Source organism: Protomyctophum parallelum (genome assembly GCF_964188405.1).
Source record: "Protomyctophum parallelum genome assembly, chromosome: 8".
Taxonomy (NCBI): Eukaryota; Metazoa; Chordata; class Actinopteri; order Myctophiformes; family Myctophidae; genus Protomyctophum; species Protomyctophum parallelum.
The window spans coordinates 52,671,892-52,689,248 of NC_139703.1; the positions used below are offsets into that span (position 1 = coordinate 52,671,892).

At 41.5% G+C, this 17,357-nt stretch overlaps 1 protein-coding gene across 1 annotated transcript in view; it reads right to left on the minus strand.

Annotated features, from left to right (window-relative positions):
- LOC310862519 (plasminogen-like) overlaps nt 1–16,213 on the minus strand; it is a 95,776-nt gene extending 79,563 nt beyond the window's left edge. Inside the window, exons 1-2 of the mRNA XM_083770456.1 lie at nt 16,005–16,213; nt 7,220–7,367 (exon numbers count right to left, since the gene is read on the minus strand). Of these exons, the coding sequence (XP_083626582.1) occupies nt 7,220–7,292 (73 nt within the window). The 5' untranslated portion in view covers nt 7,293–7,367; nt 16,005–16,213. The remainder of the gene's footprint in view (nt 1–7,219; nt 7,368–16,004) is intronic.
- Between the last annotated feature and the right edge of the window lie 1,144 nt (nt 16,214–17,357).

Genomic DNA, 17,357 nt, shown 5'->3' on the forward strand with positions numbered 1-17,357 from the left:
CTCTCTCTCTCTCTCTCTCTCTCTCTCTCTCTCTCTCTCTCTCTCTCTCTCTCTCTGCATGCCACACAGCAGGTCTCTCTCTCTCTCTCTCTCTCTCTCTCTCTCTCTCTCTCTCTCTCTCTCTCTCTCTCTGCATGCCACACAGCAGGTCTCTCTCTCTCTCTCTCTCTCTCTCTCTCTCTCTCTCTCTCTCTCTCTCTCTGCATGCCACACAGCAGGTCTCTCTCTCTCTCTCTCTCTCTCTCTCTCTCTCTCTGCATGCCACACAGCAGGTCTCTCTCTCTCTCTCTCTGTCTCTCTCTCTCTCTCTCTCTCTCTCTCTCTCTCATCTCTCTCTCTCTCTCTCTCTCTGCATGCCACAACAGCAGGTCTCTCTCTCTCTCTCTCTCTCTCTCTCTCTCTCTCTCTCTCTCTCTCTCTCTCTCTCTCTCTCTCTCTCTCTCTCTCTGTCTCTCTCTCTCTCTCTCTGCATGCCACACAGCAGGTCTCTCTCTCTCTCTCTCTCTGCATGCCATACACAGGTGTCTCTCTCTCTCTCTCTCTCCTCTCTCTCTCTCTCTCTCTCTCTCTCTCTCTCTATCTCAAGTTTCAAAATGCAATCTTTTGAAAAAGCTGATCTACAATGCTCACAAGGCCTCATTGTGACACATTGTGAGCTTGTAGATCTGCTATTTTCAAATAGGCCTACCCTTAACACATCATGACATCATTCTAAAACAGGACACTGTGTTTCAGAACAAACTCAAATTAAATAGTAAAAAAATAATGATTTCTTCACAGTGGTGTAAAGTACATTTACTTAAATACAGTGCTTAAGTACAATTTTAAGGTGTTTGTAGTTTACTTGAGCATTTTCAATTTCCAATACTTTTACTTCTACTCCACTGCATCTCAGATCTAAATACTTACTAAATACTTTTACTTCTACTCCACTGCATCTCAGATCTAAATACTTACTAAATACTTTTACTTCTACTCCACTGCATCTCAGATCTAAATACTTACTAAATACTTTTACCACTACTCCACTGAAACTGCTATTGGGGTTAATGGTTGCAAGGAGTTTTGTGTTGCATGGAGAATGAGTATTGTGGATTAGGGCATAATGCAGTTACAATTGTGACACATTATGGCTTCTAGATCAGCTATCTTAGCTGCTATTAATTTATTGGAAAATGTTGTACATATTATAAACAAGCATGATTATAATGCTTAAAGTTAATATTCTTTGGGAAGAAATTTGAATTTGGCTACATAAAAAATGAAAGTAACTTAAAAAATCTCAATTCTTTATTTATTTACTGAATACTTTAAGGCATTGGGCCCAATTCACTAAGCTGGTCACACCCATATTTTGGGTGCAAAGGAATTGTCTATCGGCTCACCAGTCTGGCCCCTGTCTGGACAACAACCCCCTTCCCCAAAGGTAGCTCCCTCAGAGGAGGGAGTTATGGCCAAATATCACAATGCCACAATATCAAGAACTCTGTTTTAAGTTAATAGTAGTGGTAAAATGTAAACTATATTTTTGGGGTAGTTAATCATTCAGTCTATCCACTATTGAGAGTATGCATGTTCTTGTTCTCTCTTTAATTACAGCAGCAGTATTTATTTTAGAAGCTTAAGTCCTTGTATCAGTACATCTTGAATAGATTAGTAAAGATACAGAGATATACAGAAGGGGGCAGTAATGCAACTATTAAGGATGCAAACTGCCATAATACCTAGAGACAAAAAGCCAGGCTGTCTATTCAGCCAGGCTTGCTGATCCCGGCTCGCCAAATCCGCCAATTCTGAGCCTCGCTTGGCTTTAGTGGAACGGAATAAACCAGGCTGTAAAGACCAGGATTTAAAAAGCCTAAATCCTGGATTAGTTAATCCAAGCTTCATGAAACAGGCCCCAGGTGCAACAGAGGCCGGAGAAGCAAAGACCGTACGGGCGACACCATGTTGCTTCATGGAAGGAAAGGAACATGCACAGTTTTGTGCACATTTGTGCATGTACAACTTCCTGGTCTCAACTGTGCATGTTTCTTTCCTTCCATGGACTGTGATATTACCTGCCTCAGTCTCAATGCACTTGTTCTATGTTTTCTTTGTAAAACTCAGAGCTTAATGAGTTTTAAGGCCTTATTTCTAAAGAAAACATCGATCCAGACAGAAAAATGTCACATATTCTCCAGATTCTAGGTCCCAGGAACAACATTTTCAGATGGGGGTCAGTGGCCAAATATATATAATTATGGGGGTCCTTGAAGTTTCCTAGACAGAAAAAGACAAATTGGTTAAGGTCTCATTTCAAGTCCTTTCCCTTCTTTAGTTTTTGTCTATTTAATGTCAAAGACCCCATAAATATATATATTTGGCCACTAATATATATATATATATATATTGCCACTATATTTGGCCATTGAAAATGTTGTTCCAGGAATCTTAATTTTTCTTCTGGGTCAAAGATAAGAGTTAAAAACGTTTGCTGTGATGCACACACAACTAGCAGATCTCCAAGCTCGTAGCGTGGCACTCGATCGGTGAGCTTGTATATATGCTGTTTTCCATGGATAAAGTTTAGGCCTGACGTCGAAATTTATTTAAACGTCTTCTAAATTCATATTCCATACCTCATGTTTCTGTATCATTGGTGCTCCATATTTCATGTCAAGGACCCCAAAAATGATATGTAATTGGCTGCCAACCCTCATCTGAAAATATGTTATTCCAGGAACCCCTCAGAAGCAAAGATTTGAGTTAAAAATGTTCATTCTGAAAGAACATATATTCAAAGATTTGTGCTGCATTTTCACGATTTTTCAAAAATAGCAGACCTACAAGCTCGTGCCGCGCTATGAGCTTGTAGATCTGCTATTTTTCAATAGCTAAAGTATAACATAAAAAAAAAATCACACGTGTCTGTTGTTTTAAATCCAAACCAAATGTTTTGCAGTTGACATTGCAGTAACTTGTTTTTTATATTTGAAGTTTGATTTGTTTTAATGTGGAACAGTGTATACATATTTTAATTATATCCAGTGTTAAAATAAACATGACATGAGTGTTAAACTGAAGCCAAACTAACCAAATTGTCCGAACATCCTGGGATTGCATCAAGGTAAGTTGGGTCAACAATATGTGGAGCAATACTGATTTCTTGTGAATAATTAGATTTTTTTAAATGCATAGTGTATATATTGAGTAGATATTGTTTAAAAGTCTATTTAGTATGAGTAGCCTTTAATATCTAGACGTTTACTATATGTCTAAAACAACGTCTAGACTCTGACGTCTAAAATATAGACTAGTTTTAAACGAACTAATAGTGGTTATTTAAGGGGCTAAGATTAGATGGGAAGTCTAGCAGTCAACGTCTATTAGACGTCTATCAGACGGCTATAGAGTCTAAGCTTAGACCTCTAAAAAACGTACACTTTTAGCCCAGTGACATACCGATATTAGCCTAGTCGGCTATCAGTCTAAAATATGTCTAATAGACGTATTTTAGACTGATACCCATGTAGCCCACCCTACGTGGGCTGCAGCGAGATTGGACATTAAATCTTGATTTTCATGAAATAATGAACTCTCCGTCACTCTCCGTGCATGCACGCACGCGCGCACGCGCACACGCATGCACACGCACACACACGCACACACACACACACACACACACACACACACACACACACACACACACACAGAGCGCACAAGGTCCAAAAGTTTCTATTATTTCACTATTCAAGTGAAATGAGTTGGTTTTATAGACTAACAGCAACATTGGGCTAATATTGTTGAGATTTGATGTCCTCACTTGTATGTAATACTGCACTGTTCTATATGATGTGCAATGTTATGGTTGTGCCACTGGGAGGCGCAAAAGAATCAGGTGTCAGAATCAGCTATATCTAGCTGAATTGCATTCTGGTGGGCTACCAAGATGAGACAAAATTATATTTATTTCATCATAACCACAGCAATGTTATATTTACGTTCCATCTCTTCTCCCAAAATAGCCGATCTACAGCTTATGGAAAGTGGTTTCCAAAGTGGGTTATGGGGACCCCCAGGGGTCCTTGAGAGAGTTCCAGGGGGTCCCCAGCTAAATGATAGTTTGTACACTCTCAGAGTTAATTAACATTGATTTTACAATATAAATGGGGGGTCCCAGAGACATAAATGCCATCAAATGGGGGTCCATGGACTAATGCATGTCACACTGGCTGTCTGTGACACTGCTAGATTCTTCAAATCTATGGGGTCCCTGGCATATCTCTTCAAATGGGGGTCTGTGGGCTAATTAGTGTCAATTTGGGGGTCCTTGACATGGAAAGGTTTGGGGACCACTGGCCTGTAGTCTCTCTCTGCGTCTCTCTCCGCTCGCACACGCATGCACACGCACACACATTGGGCTAATATAGCTACCATGACACAGGCTGCAATTCGAAACTGGCCCCCGTAAAATCTGAATCCCCCCCCCCCCTCCCCCTTTTTCCCCTCACTGTATATGTTTCTTTTCTTTTCTGAACCCTGTTGTAAACAAGTGTAATGCTTAATTGGGTCGTCCACTCACAGTTAACATTCTTTGTATTGAGTTTTTGCTTGAAATGTAGCCTACTGTAATTCTGCAAACTGTTAATAAATATCTCAATCAATCAATCAAACAGAAGTCAGGACAGGGATTTACCCAAGGAATAAAGATTATATATTATCATCTGATCATCTATCCAATCCATACAGTCCACACGACAGGCAGACAGACAGACAGACAGACAGACAGACAGACAGACAGACAGACAGACAGACAGACAGACAGACAGACAGACAGACAGACAGACAGACAGACAGACAGACAGACAGACAGTATCAGTACACCAGAAGCAGCACAAACAAATAGTTCCATCATGTGACAGAGAGGTCAAAGTTGAACCAACGTTGTGAAATAGCAGGGTTGTTTTTCACCACCTGTGTGCAACCTAACACACACACAAACACACATGCACATATTAACTGTATATATGGTGATTTTGGGTGTGCCAGTACAGTACAGTGACAGTACAGTACAGTAGAGGGACCCCCACACGGTAACTCTGTCATTTATCTAGCGTTTCGGACGTGGGGCGGCTCGCCGGAACCGGGCCTTGGTCCTGTGGGTCTGGAACTTCCGGGGGGCCCCCACACGGAGTTGCACCACTCACTTCACACAGGTGTGATCTTTTTTCAATGAGTGAACCCCAAACCCCCACCACCACCAAATGACCAGAACTACTTAATATTCACCAAAACCACGGGACTCAACCAATCAGAACTCTCACCACGGGACTCACTCAACCAATCAATGAATACCTTTACAACCACTAGATTAATGATATAGATTAATAAAGTAGTCTATTAATCTAGTCCACACATCTGATCTAACACTTTAAAGAACCAAGAGTAAAAGTGCAGAAATGTCCCGTTTCAAGTTTTCAAAATGCAATCTTTTGAAAAAAGCCGATCTACAATGCTCACAAGGCCTCACATTGTGCCACATTGTGAGCGTGTAGATCTGCTGTTTTCAAATAGGTCTACCCTTAACGTAAATGTACTCAGTTACTCTACACCACTGTTAATGAAATGGCATGACATCATCATAAAACATGTTAATGACATCATTATGACGTCATTATAAAACATGTTAATAACATGGCATGACGTCCTTATAAAACATGTTAATAACATGGCATGACGTCATTATAAAACATGTGAGTAACATGGCATGACGTCATTATAAAACATGTGAGTAACATGGCATGACATCATTATAAAACATGTTAATAACATGGCATGACGTCATTATAAAACATGTGAGTAACATGGCATGACATCATTATATAAAACAGGACACTGGCGTTTCAGAACAAACAGCGAAAAAACTCAAATGAAATAGTAAAAATTACTTCTTTCTTGACAGTTATTATTTCTTTACTGCCTGCCTGCCTGCCTGTCTGCCTGCCTGCCTGCCTGCCTGCCTGCCTGCCTGCCTGTCTGCCTGCCTGTCTGTCTGTCTGCCTGCCTGTCTGTCTGTCTGTCTGTCTGTCTGCCTGCCTGCCTGCCTGCCTGCCTGCCTGCCTGCCCTCTGCCTGCCGTGTCTGCCTGCCGTGTCTGTCTGCCTGCCTGCCTGCCTGCCTGCCTGCCTGTCTGTCTGTCTGTCTGTCTGTCTGTCTGTCTGCCTGCCTGTCTGCCTGCCTGCCTGTCTGCCTGCCTGCCTGCCTGCCTGCCTGCCTGCCTGCCTGCCTGCCCTCTGCCTGTCTGCCTGCCTGCCTGCCTGCCTGCCTGCCCTCTGCCTGTCTGCCTGCCTGCCTGCCTGCCTGCCTGTCTGCCTGCCTGCCTGCCTGCCTGCCTGCCTGTCTGCCTGCCTGTCTGCCTGCCTGCCTGTCTGCCTGCCTGCCTGCCTGCCTGCCTGCCTGCCTGCCTGCCTGTCTGCCTGCCTGTCTGTACCAGTCAAGGTACAGCATGAAGACAAAACACACAAACATAATCAATACTGGCCCAAAAGATAATCTTTTGAACTGCTCCCCCCCTCCCTCTTGCGAGAACACACACACACACACACACACACACACACACACACACACACACACACACACACACACACACACACACACACACACACACACACACACACACACACACACACACACACACACACACACACACAAATGGCAAAAATGGCAGACCTACAAGCTCGAGTGCCGTGCTATGAGCTTGTAGATCTGCTATTTTTTCAATAGCTAAAGTATAACATACAATTTTAAGGTGTTTGTAGTTTACTTGAGCATTTTCAATTTCCAATACTTTTACTTCTACTCCACTGCATCTCAGCTCTACATGTTAATATTAATATTAATACTTTTACTTCTACTCCACTGCATCTCAGATCTAAATATTGTACTTTTATACTGCACTACATACTACATACTCGGTGGCGCGCTACGAGCTTGTAGGTCTGCTATTTTTAAACAGCTAAAGCATAACATAATGCTAACACCATCTTCTTTTCACCTCTTTTCATTGCAGCTCAAGAGGCTTCACAGACACAGAAAGAACTCCTTGGCCACAGAAAATCCACTGAATGTTCAAAGTTCAGGGTTTTTTTGGAGGTGTCATTGAGGTCATGAAACCTCAAATAAAAATACAAATAAATGAAAATGAACGTCATGAAACATGTGAGTAGTTCTTTCCTTACCTTCAGCCTTCAGTGAGTTCAGAGAGAGCAGCCATGATGTGAAGAGAAGAGCCAACGCTGTTAACACACGCATCTCTGCACAGCCTGTCAATCAGCCTGTCAAACAGCCTGTCAATCAGCCTGTCAATCAGCCTGTCCGCACGTCAACCTGGGAGAGCAGAGAGAGAGAGACTAACTGCATTAGGAGTCCAGTCCAGTCTACCACAAGGATATATATCCCCCCCAGCACAAGGACGGGGTCAAAGGTGCAGGTGACACCACACACACACACTGTCTCATGACCTGCTGTGTGAGCCGTGATGAAATAAGCACTCTAGATTAGACTCATTGTTTGATTGATTGACATATTTTATAGTCTAGATCAGTGGTTTTCAACATTTTTCATATCGAGGCCCATCTGAGCCACGGAACCACCATTTGATGACATTTAGCCTCTCAGACCCCTTTGAGCCACGGAACCACCATTTGATGACATTTAGCCTCTCAGACCCCTTTGAGCCACGGACCACCATGTGATGACATATAGGTGACATTCATACCAGCTTTGCTGCGCTAAAAACGAATCGTGCTGCGCATTTAGTTATTTGCGCAAGCAGAGCACGCAAGTAATGTTTTCGCCTGGTCACTTTCGTCGTGACAGCTGTCCCGCCATTCGATGTTTATGCAGAAAAACATCAAATCTGTGCCTGTTTTGCTGGACCAAATGACCACCAAATGACCAAATTTCTTACGTCATCATTAAGAGCTAGTCATACACATACACACCACGTACTCTGGTCCCAGCAGATCAGGCACAATTTGCTATTTTATGTTTTACTGATTATGTATATACTATACGTATGATTAGCTCTAAATGATGACGTAAGAGATTTGGTAATTTGGTGGTCATTTGGTCCAGCAAAACAGGCACAGATTTGATGTTTTTCTGCATAAACATCAAATGGCGGAACAGCTGTCACGGTTTTTGGCGCAAAGTAACCACAGTATACCGCTAATCAACTTACAACTACACACTTTATACAGTATAGAGTATAGAGTATATATGTATACGTATATAGTATATGCCTATATACTATATATATACTATATATATTTATATTTTTTATTTTTTAATATATATTTTATCCCACGATTTTGTAACCCATTTTTCACCCCTGTGTCAATCATATAATGTGATCCTGGGCTCTACACACCCTCCGCCAACCTGGGGAGAGCAACGGACTTGAACTCATGCTTCCTTCATGCTTCAGTGTCCAAGTTGCTCCTTTACATCTGACAGGGGGGAGTTTCCCTGGTTGGACGTAGCGCGTGGAAGGAACACGTTATTCCAACCAGTTCCTTTCCCCTCCATCAGGCGCCCCGGCTGGCCAGGGGGAGGCAGTTTAGAGACCAGGATTACTGCATGTTTTTGTGAGGGTATCTACCCTAGGGGACACGGGGAGAACATGTGAGGGTATCTACCCTAGGGGACACGGGGAGAACATGTGAGGGTATCTACCCTAGGGGACACGGGGAGAACATGTGAGGGTATCTACCCTAGGGGACACGGGGAGAACATGTGAGGGTACCTACCCTAGGGGACACGGGGAGAACATGTGAGGGTATCTACCCTAGGGGACACGGGAAGAACATGCAAACTCCACACAGAAAGGCCCTTTCGCCAACCCCGCCTTCGGGTATGGGCACTGATGACGCGGAGGAGGAAACACGCCGCCAGCACCCACAGCGCCCCGAGCGGGAATCGAACCCAGGACCTTCTAGCTGTGAGGCGACAGCACTACCAACTGTGCCACCGTGCCCCCTACTATATATATTTCTTACGTCATCGTATAATATATACATAATCAGTAAAAATAAAATAGCAAATTGTGCCTGATCTGCTGGGACCAGAGTACGTGGTGTGTATGTGTATGACTAGCTCTTAATGATGACGTAAGAAATATGGTCATTTGTGGTCATTTGCCCCAACGATAAAACAGTATTTCTTATATAGATAGAAACTTGAATCATACTTAATAATACTAGATGTTTATATGTATAAAGTAGGTAGCAAATAGTTACATCTAAACATTAATCATTTCAAACGTTCCTTCACAGAGATACTGAGATTTGACAGTTTACAGCGGGCGAAAACATTACTTGCACGCTCTGCTTGCGCACTAGTTGGCCATTTATGGCCTACTAGTGTGCAACAAGCAAGTATGCACTCGACAGAGTGCAGTTCTAGTTAGTTATAGTTTATTTATCTGTCATTTACAGTACAGCACATTTCAGAATGGGGGTTTCAGAATTACAGTTTGACTGAAAAGGTTTGGGCTGAAGACGAAGCTTATTATGCCCACCTTATTAATGATTCAAATAATGGAACAGCAAAAAGAAAACAAAAACAGGAACAATAGCAGTGAGAAAAACTAATTATCTGTAGTGATGTGCTTCTTGTATACCAATGATGAACAGACAATTCATATTTAGCCATTTTGGTGTCAGCATCATGTTATGCTTTAGCTATTTAAAAATAGCAGATCTACAAGCTCATATCGCGCCACCGAGTGGCGCGCTACGAGCTTGTAGGTCTGCTATTTTTTGAAAAATTGAAGAACGACTGACATTTTTTAGAATCTGATCTCAGGTCAGAATGGGTTCATCAGACCAGTGTGTCCCCGGCGGAAACCTCGTATGAATCTGATCTCAGGTCAGAATGGATTAAATGCCTTATACTAGTTACGTTACGCCCACATAGATTTAGCTTTTTTAGAGCGTACTTTTATATTTGAAGTGGTTGTTTCAAATATAGTGTATATATTTTTATTCTCGTTTACTTTTACTGCATATGTGTTTGTATATTTATGTTTGAAGTGGTTACTTCAAATAATTTATTTTATTTATATATATATATATATTATATATATATTTTTATATATATAATTTTGTAATATCTACTGCCTATGCATATTGTATATATTAAAGTGATTTTATATATTTGTCAATTATCATAGCTTTATATGATTTTTTAAATGTTTGGCTGGCTCCGTTTTGTACCAGCTGGTCATTGGCTGCCCAGACAACGAGGCGGGACTTCCCCCCTTCTTCTCCGTTGGTTTTTATTTTGACTCGAGTGGGAGGGGAATCCCGATCATAGACTGTAACGGTAGCCACGCCCCTCAGAACATACGCGACTTTATGGTCATTTTTTTAATTAATGGGACCATAATTTTCCAAAAAAGAATATTATGACATTAGAAATGAGACTTTAAACTAGTGACTGGAAGCAGAAAGTATTCATGACCATGTTTATTAAGGTAATACAGTCTAGGTGAAGTTGGGCCAAAATACATGGGCCTCTATGGAGCTATGGGGCTTTTTGGGTCCAGTCCAGCGCCACAACAGGCCATTATATGAACTACCGATTTCAAATGAGGCTTCACGAAATATCTGGCTGACTGCCCCCCTGGTTTGAACAGATCCTGAATATTCCAGTTCCTCTGAGTTGGTATCTACTCTCCCTGGGTTTGAACAGATCCTGCATGCAGGTTGGAAGTAGCTTATTGTAGATCTTATACATTATTGTAGCTGTGTTGAGGTTGACTAGGTCTTCAAGTTTCAGTTTGTTGTTATTTATAAATAGTGTATTTGTTGGTGCACAATATTCAGCCAGATTAATTATTCTTATTGCTTTCTTTTGTAGGAGAAAAATGGGATATATTATTGTTTTGTACAGTATGTGTTTCCCCAGATTTCAGCACAGTAGGTTAAATAAGGTATTAAGGAGTTATAAAGTGTCTGGAGTGATTATTTTTATTAATAATGCATTCATTTCATACAGAATTGCAATGGTTTTTGATATTTTGGTTTTTAAGTTGTCTATATGGTATTTCCAAGTGAGTTTGTTGTCAATAATAATTCCTAGAAATTTTATGTGGGTTGCTTGTTCAATTTCCTTGTTGTTTATAGTTAATTTGACTGGTGTATGTATTTGTTTATTGCCAAAGACAATGGATTTTGTTTTGCTGATGTTTAGGGACAATTTATTGATGTCAAACCATATTTTTAGGATTTTTACAATTTTTGCAATACAGACTGGTGTCATCAGCAGAAAGTACACAGTGAAGGTCCTGCAGGGCCTCACAAATGTCATTTATGTATAGGATGAATAGCTTTGGGCCAAGGACGGAGCCTTGGGGAACTCCAAAGGTTACTGGGAGGGTGTTAGAGTCTATACTCCATTTAAATTTACAAATTGCTTTCTTCCCACAAGGTAGCTTTGGAGCCAGGTTAGGGCGATTCCTCTGATTCCATATCTATATAATTTTTTAAAGGTGCAGTGAAACGGAAATGGTGAACAACATGAAAATGGTGTTTCCACATGAAATACCGGTCTGAAGTTTCTGAACCAATCAGAGCGTCGCATCCCTTCAGGCGATGGGACGGTAGCTAGGGACGGTAGCTATGCTATACGCAACACGCATGGTGTATGTTTGTTTACAAATGAGATTGTCGGCCAGCTAATCCAGTTTACTGTTATGTGGCTTATTTCTACCCTATAATGTTTTCGGATACATATTTTAGCGTGATGATTAAGTTGAAACCGAGTAATACACTGTCTGGATGTTATTTTGAATGGGAATAAAAACGGAGGATTTCTGCAATCAGTAGCAGCTGTGATGGACGGAGGCGCAGATATGGGGAATTAAACGGGTGAGCTTCATTTTTATTGGCTTTTATCGATGTGTATCTCTACACGTCATCACGCAGCACGTTTTCGTTTTAATAAATAAATAATACAATCGTTTTTATGGACCTTTGATATAAAAACACACAGAAATGAGAATTTTCACATTTTTTTTGGCATCCATTGTTAGGTATGCCCATATGATGACCACGGATATGGTCTAAAAGTGTGAAAAACGTCTTTTTCATTTCACTGCGCCTTTAAGCAGTATCTCATGGTTGATTGTATCAAAGGCTTTCTGTAGGTCTATGAAGACACCCACCGTGTATTTCTTGCTGTCTGTTGCTTCTGAGATGTTTTCAACTAGCTCCGTTATTGCCATTGAGGTGGATCGGTTAGCCCTGAACCCGTACTGATGCTCATTTAATACAGTGTCATTGTCCATGAAAAAGCATTTTATTTTATTTTATTATGAGCAATGGGGTTAATAATATATATTTTTAAATATATACACACAACGGTATTGATATGGTGCTTTGCTTTTATTGCCTTAATTATGATTATTTGGTTACATGATATAAATAATGAACACAGCGAACATGGTATGATAGTCAACAGGCCAGCACAGCAGTGTCAGAAAGTCTGCAGAATGGTGTCCCCTAAGGATCTGTTCCCTTCTGTCCCCAATGATCTGTTTAAAGGAGAATTCCATACTAAAAGGCTTTCTTACCTTTCTTTGTAGTTGTTACGCCCCCACCAAAGAGGTCCAGGTGTTATTTTGTGCAAAAGCTCCTTATTGCCTATTTCCCCTACCATAAGCCCTAAATGAATTGCATTGAATTGAATGGGAATTGAATGGGGCTATGGGGTGTTGTGCTAATTCGCTTATTTCCATCGCTCAAAATTATAATTTCTTTGTATATATCCTCTCTTCATAATGTAAATAATATCCAAAGCGGCACACTTTACTACTTCTTTCGATGGAAATAAGCGAACTAGCATAACACCCCATAGCCCCATTCAATTCACATTCAATGCAATTCATTGAGGGCTTATGGTAGGGAAAATTGCCAATGGAGTTTTTGCACAAAAAAACACCTGCACCTCTTTGGTGGGGACGTAACAACTACAAAGAAAGGTAAGAAAGATAAGAAAGCATTCTAGCATGGAATTCTCCTTTAACATCTACATGACCTACACCTGATATAACATCTAGAAAATAGTAAATATGGTTACGTGGACCACCTAGCCATTATGCTGTGATGACCAACGTGGACCACCTAGCCATCAAGCTGTGATGAAACAACAATGAATTAATTAATGAATTAAATTAAACAACTATGTTGCAAACCATTGTGGTGACTGAGGTCTGAACATAACCTAGTGAGGCTGCGTTTTAATGGCTGGTTCTATACTCCATGATGTGATTGCGGTTACTAAACGTTGTGGATAGAACGGCACACTGGACTATATGCTCCAGACAGGTGAACTTATGCTGAGAACAAGACAAGTTCGAATCCCGTCAGAAAGGTTTTATTTTATGTTTTATTCCTTCATTCATCAATGCGTTTATTTTCACGCACTACATGCTGGGCTACATGGTTAATGTACGTGACACGTACTCGTACTTCAATAGAGCACCGAAGTCCTGACGTAACTCGCTCATCCCTTCCATTCCCCTGGTTCTAAAGTCCTGACGTAACTCGCTCATCCCTTCCATTCCCCTGGTTCTAAAGTCCTGACGTAACTCGCTCATCCCTTCCATTCCCCTGGTTCTAAAGTCCTGACGTAACTCGCTCATCCCTTCCATTCCCCTGGTTCTAAAGTCCTGACGTAACTCGCTCATCCCTTCCATTCCCCTGGTTCTAAAGTCCTGACGTAACTCGCTCATCCCTTCCATTCCCCTGGTTCTAAAGTCCTGACGTAACGCTCTCATCCCTTCGATTCCCCTGGTTCTAAAGTCCTGACGTAACTCGCTCATCCCTTCCATTCCCCTGGTTCTAAAGTCCTGACGTAACTCGCTCATCCCTTCCATTCCCCTGGTTCTAAAGTCCTGACGTAACTCGCTCATCCCTTCCATTCCCCTGGTTCTAAAGTCCTGACGTAACTCTCTCATCCCTTCGATTCCCCTGGTTCTAAAGTCCTGACGTAACTCGCTCATCCCTTCCATTCCCCTGGTTCTAAAGTCCTGACGTAACTCGCTCATCCCTTCCATTCCCCTTTTTCTAAAGTCCTGACGTAACTCGCTCATCCCTTCCATTCCCCTGGTTCTAAAGTCCTGACGTAACTCGCTCATCCCTTCCATTCCCCTGGTTCTAAAGTCCTGACGTAACTCGCTCATCCCTTCCATTCCCCTGGTTCTAAAGTCCTGACGTAACGCTCTCATCCCTTCCATTCCCATGGTTCTAAAGTCCTGACGTAACGCTCTCATCCCTTCCATTCCCCTGGTTCTAAAGTCCTGACGTAACGCTCTCATCCCTTCCATTCCCCTGATCTAAAGTCCTGACGTAACGCTCTCATCCCGACGATTCCCCTGGTTCTAAAGTCCTGACGTAACGCTCTCATCCCGACGATTCCCCTGGTTCTAAAGTCCTGACGTAACTCGCTCATCCCTTCCATTCCCCTGGTTCGCGGAAGTAATTTCTCTATGGAGAATAACATGGGGTGATCTTAATATCGTCTACTATAAGCGTTGTGGTCCAAAAATAAACAAGCTGTCTCGGCGTTATTGTCAGGGAGGTGTCTCTGTGTCGTTATATTGTCAGGGAGGTGTCTCTGTGTCGTTATATTGTCAGGGAGGTGTCTCTGTATCGTTATATTGTCAGGGAGGTGTCTCTGTGTCGTTATATTGTCAGGGAGGTGTCTCTGTATCGTTATATTGTCAGGGAGGTGTCTCTGTATCGTTATATTGTCAGGGAGGTGTCTCTGTACCGTTATTGTCAGGGAGGTGTCTCTGTATCGTTATTGTCAGGAAGGTGTCTCTGTATCGTTTGCAACAGTCAGTCACTCATATATGATACAGTCTGCTTCTAGTGAAAATCTAACTAATTCAGCAGCAGTAACATTAGCGTTTTCTCTCAGTCAGTTGATTCTTCATATCCATATGAGTGAAGCGGCCGGGGTGACATGTTTATATACAGTTGTTATATGAGGCGATCTAAAATCGCCTCAATGGGGATTTCAATGCAACTAAACAAATACATGAACCTGGGGACTGACGCCCTCTACTGAAAGTGACGTCAGACTTCGGTGCTCTATGGCGAATAGAATAGAATGTTTAAAAGCTAATGGATAATTTAAGACTGTGACTGTCAACAACAACAGAACCTGGCTAAAGGTCCACAGACTCCACACAACGCCTGCCCGACGCATAAGACAAGAATCACATCGGTATAGGCTCATAGGCTATGTTGTTTGGAATTGTGGTTAAAATAAAGGGGAAACACGGGCATTGACGCGGACAGCTACGCATTATTTCGCTGTGAAAAACATCTGATTGATTGATTGAAATATGTATTAACAGTTTGCAGAATTGACAGTACATTTCAAGCACAAACTCAATACAGAGACTGTTAACTGTATGAGTGGACGACCCAATTAAGCATTACACTTGTTTACAACAGGGTCCACCTTGTTCAATTCATCAAAACATTTAGAGACATACAAATAGACATTTCTATGTAGCTAAAGAACAGAACAGGAATTCATCATATAGGAAGCAAAAAGGGAAAAGATACATATACAGTGAGGGGAAAGGGGGGGGGGTGGGGGGGATTCAGATCTTACAGAGGCCAGTTTTGAATTGCAGCCGTCCGTAGGTGCCCTTTGACAGCGGTTTTGAAGGAGTCAAGGGATTCACATGTCTTAATGACAGTTGGTAGGGCGTTCTACATTTTGGTGGCATAGGAGCGAAATGACAAACTAGAACAGGGACACGTGTTTAATGTTTACAGTCCGTCCTGCACAGACAGTGCAGTGAGCCAATCCAACCTCCAGTATGTACAGACAGACTGCAAACAGAGACTATAGAAAAAAGCCCCACTAAGGTGCAATATGCAAGAGAATGGAATCACTTTAATACAGACTTAATAACAGTAATAAAAGTATAAAGTTTACCCGTCGTCGCACGGATCAGTCACTGCATGCAGTTCAGTTGTGTGGTGGAGCCTATCATCTATAGCTGCGTTCTGACATTGTTGTGATGAGATTGCTCTTGTAATCCATTCTTCTGCTATATGTTTACTGCACACACGTGCTGTTTAGCGCTATGTGATTCAATCTTTGTAACTTTATTATTGCCATTGAAAAAAATGCTGCATGATTGTGACGATGATGAAGAATAAGCGTGCGTCGTCGTCGTGGTTAAATCCGTCTTTATACAATTGGCTCAGTTATCAAACCATGACATTGTTGTCAGAAGCTCAAACACTGATTCAGATTGTAAGTGTAGTGCAATTCTTTCTTAAGACAAAGACAGAGTTTGCAAACTAAAGTAGCATTAACACAACAACAGCGCCAAAACAAACGTCCTGAGGTATTTTATTGCTCCCCGAGTTCTGTCGGTAAGGCTCAAGGCTTTTGTCTCATGATAGCGCAGCTGCTTCCCGGCATCGCATTAGGGGTAAAAAGGTATCCACGTGTATATAGCAATAATAATAATTACTATTATTATTATTATTATTAATAAACCATAGAATGAATTAACAGGTTACATGCAGGCATCACATTAGGGGTAAAAATGTACCTTTGCACATAATAATCCATAGTATTTATTAACAGGTTGCCATTCCCTTAAATTTTACAGGTTAAACAGTTCATATTCTTATTTCTACAGGTTAAACACTTAACCATAAACATCCCCTCTTTGATTTTTTTTGTATTTATTTGTTTTGCTATGTAGACTACGGCAAATATCGGATCGGCAAATATCGGATATCGGGAAATTTCAAAATGAATATATCGGATCGGAATTGAAAAATCAGTATCGTTGCATCTCTAAATAAATACTTTTTGAAAAGTCTATGAGGAAAATGCTGACTCTCAGATCACTTGCTAGATGTAAATCGCGTATACATCTTGCGTAAATCTTCAGGATTTACGCTGAGGAAGGCCGAAACGTCTCTATGTTTGCTTGGTGCTGCTGGGGGGGGGGGTGAAAATTAAACAAGAATCCTATTGGATAATATAAGTGCTGGTATTCGTATTCTCGTCTATGGACTGCATCTATACTTGAATCGAGGCACCCGAGACTTTATTACTTTGAAACTACTAAACTGAGTGCTTGCTTCTTTTCCTTTCTTCAAGTGATATATGCCTGGCCATTCCCATCCCTATATTATAAATGGTAAATGGCGCTTTACATAGATTGTGCATTACATTACATTGTGCATTACATTCACCCATTCACACACACATTCACACACCGATTGCGGGCAGAAGCCATGCAAGGCACCAACCAGCACATCGGGA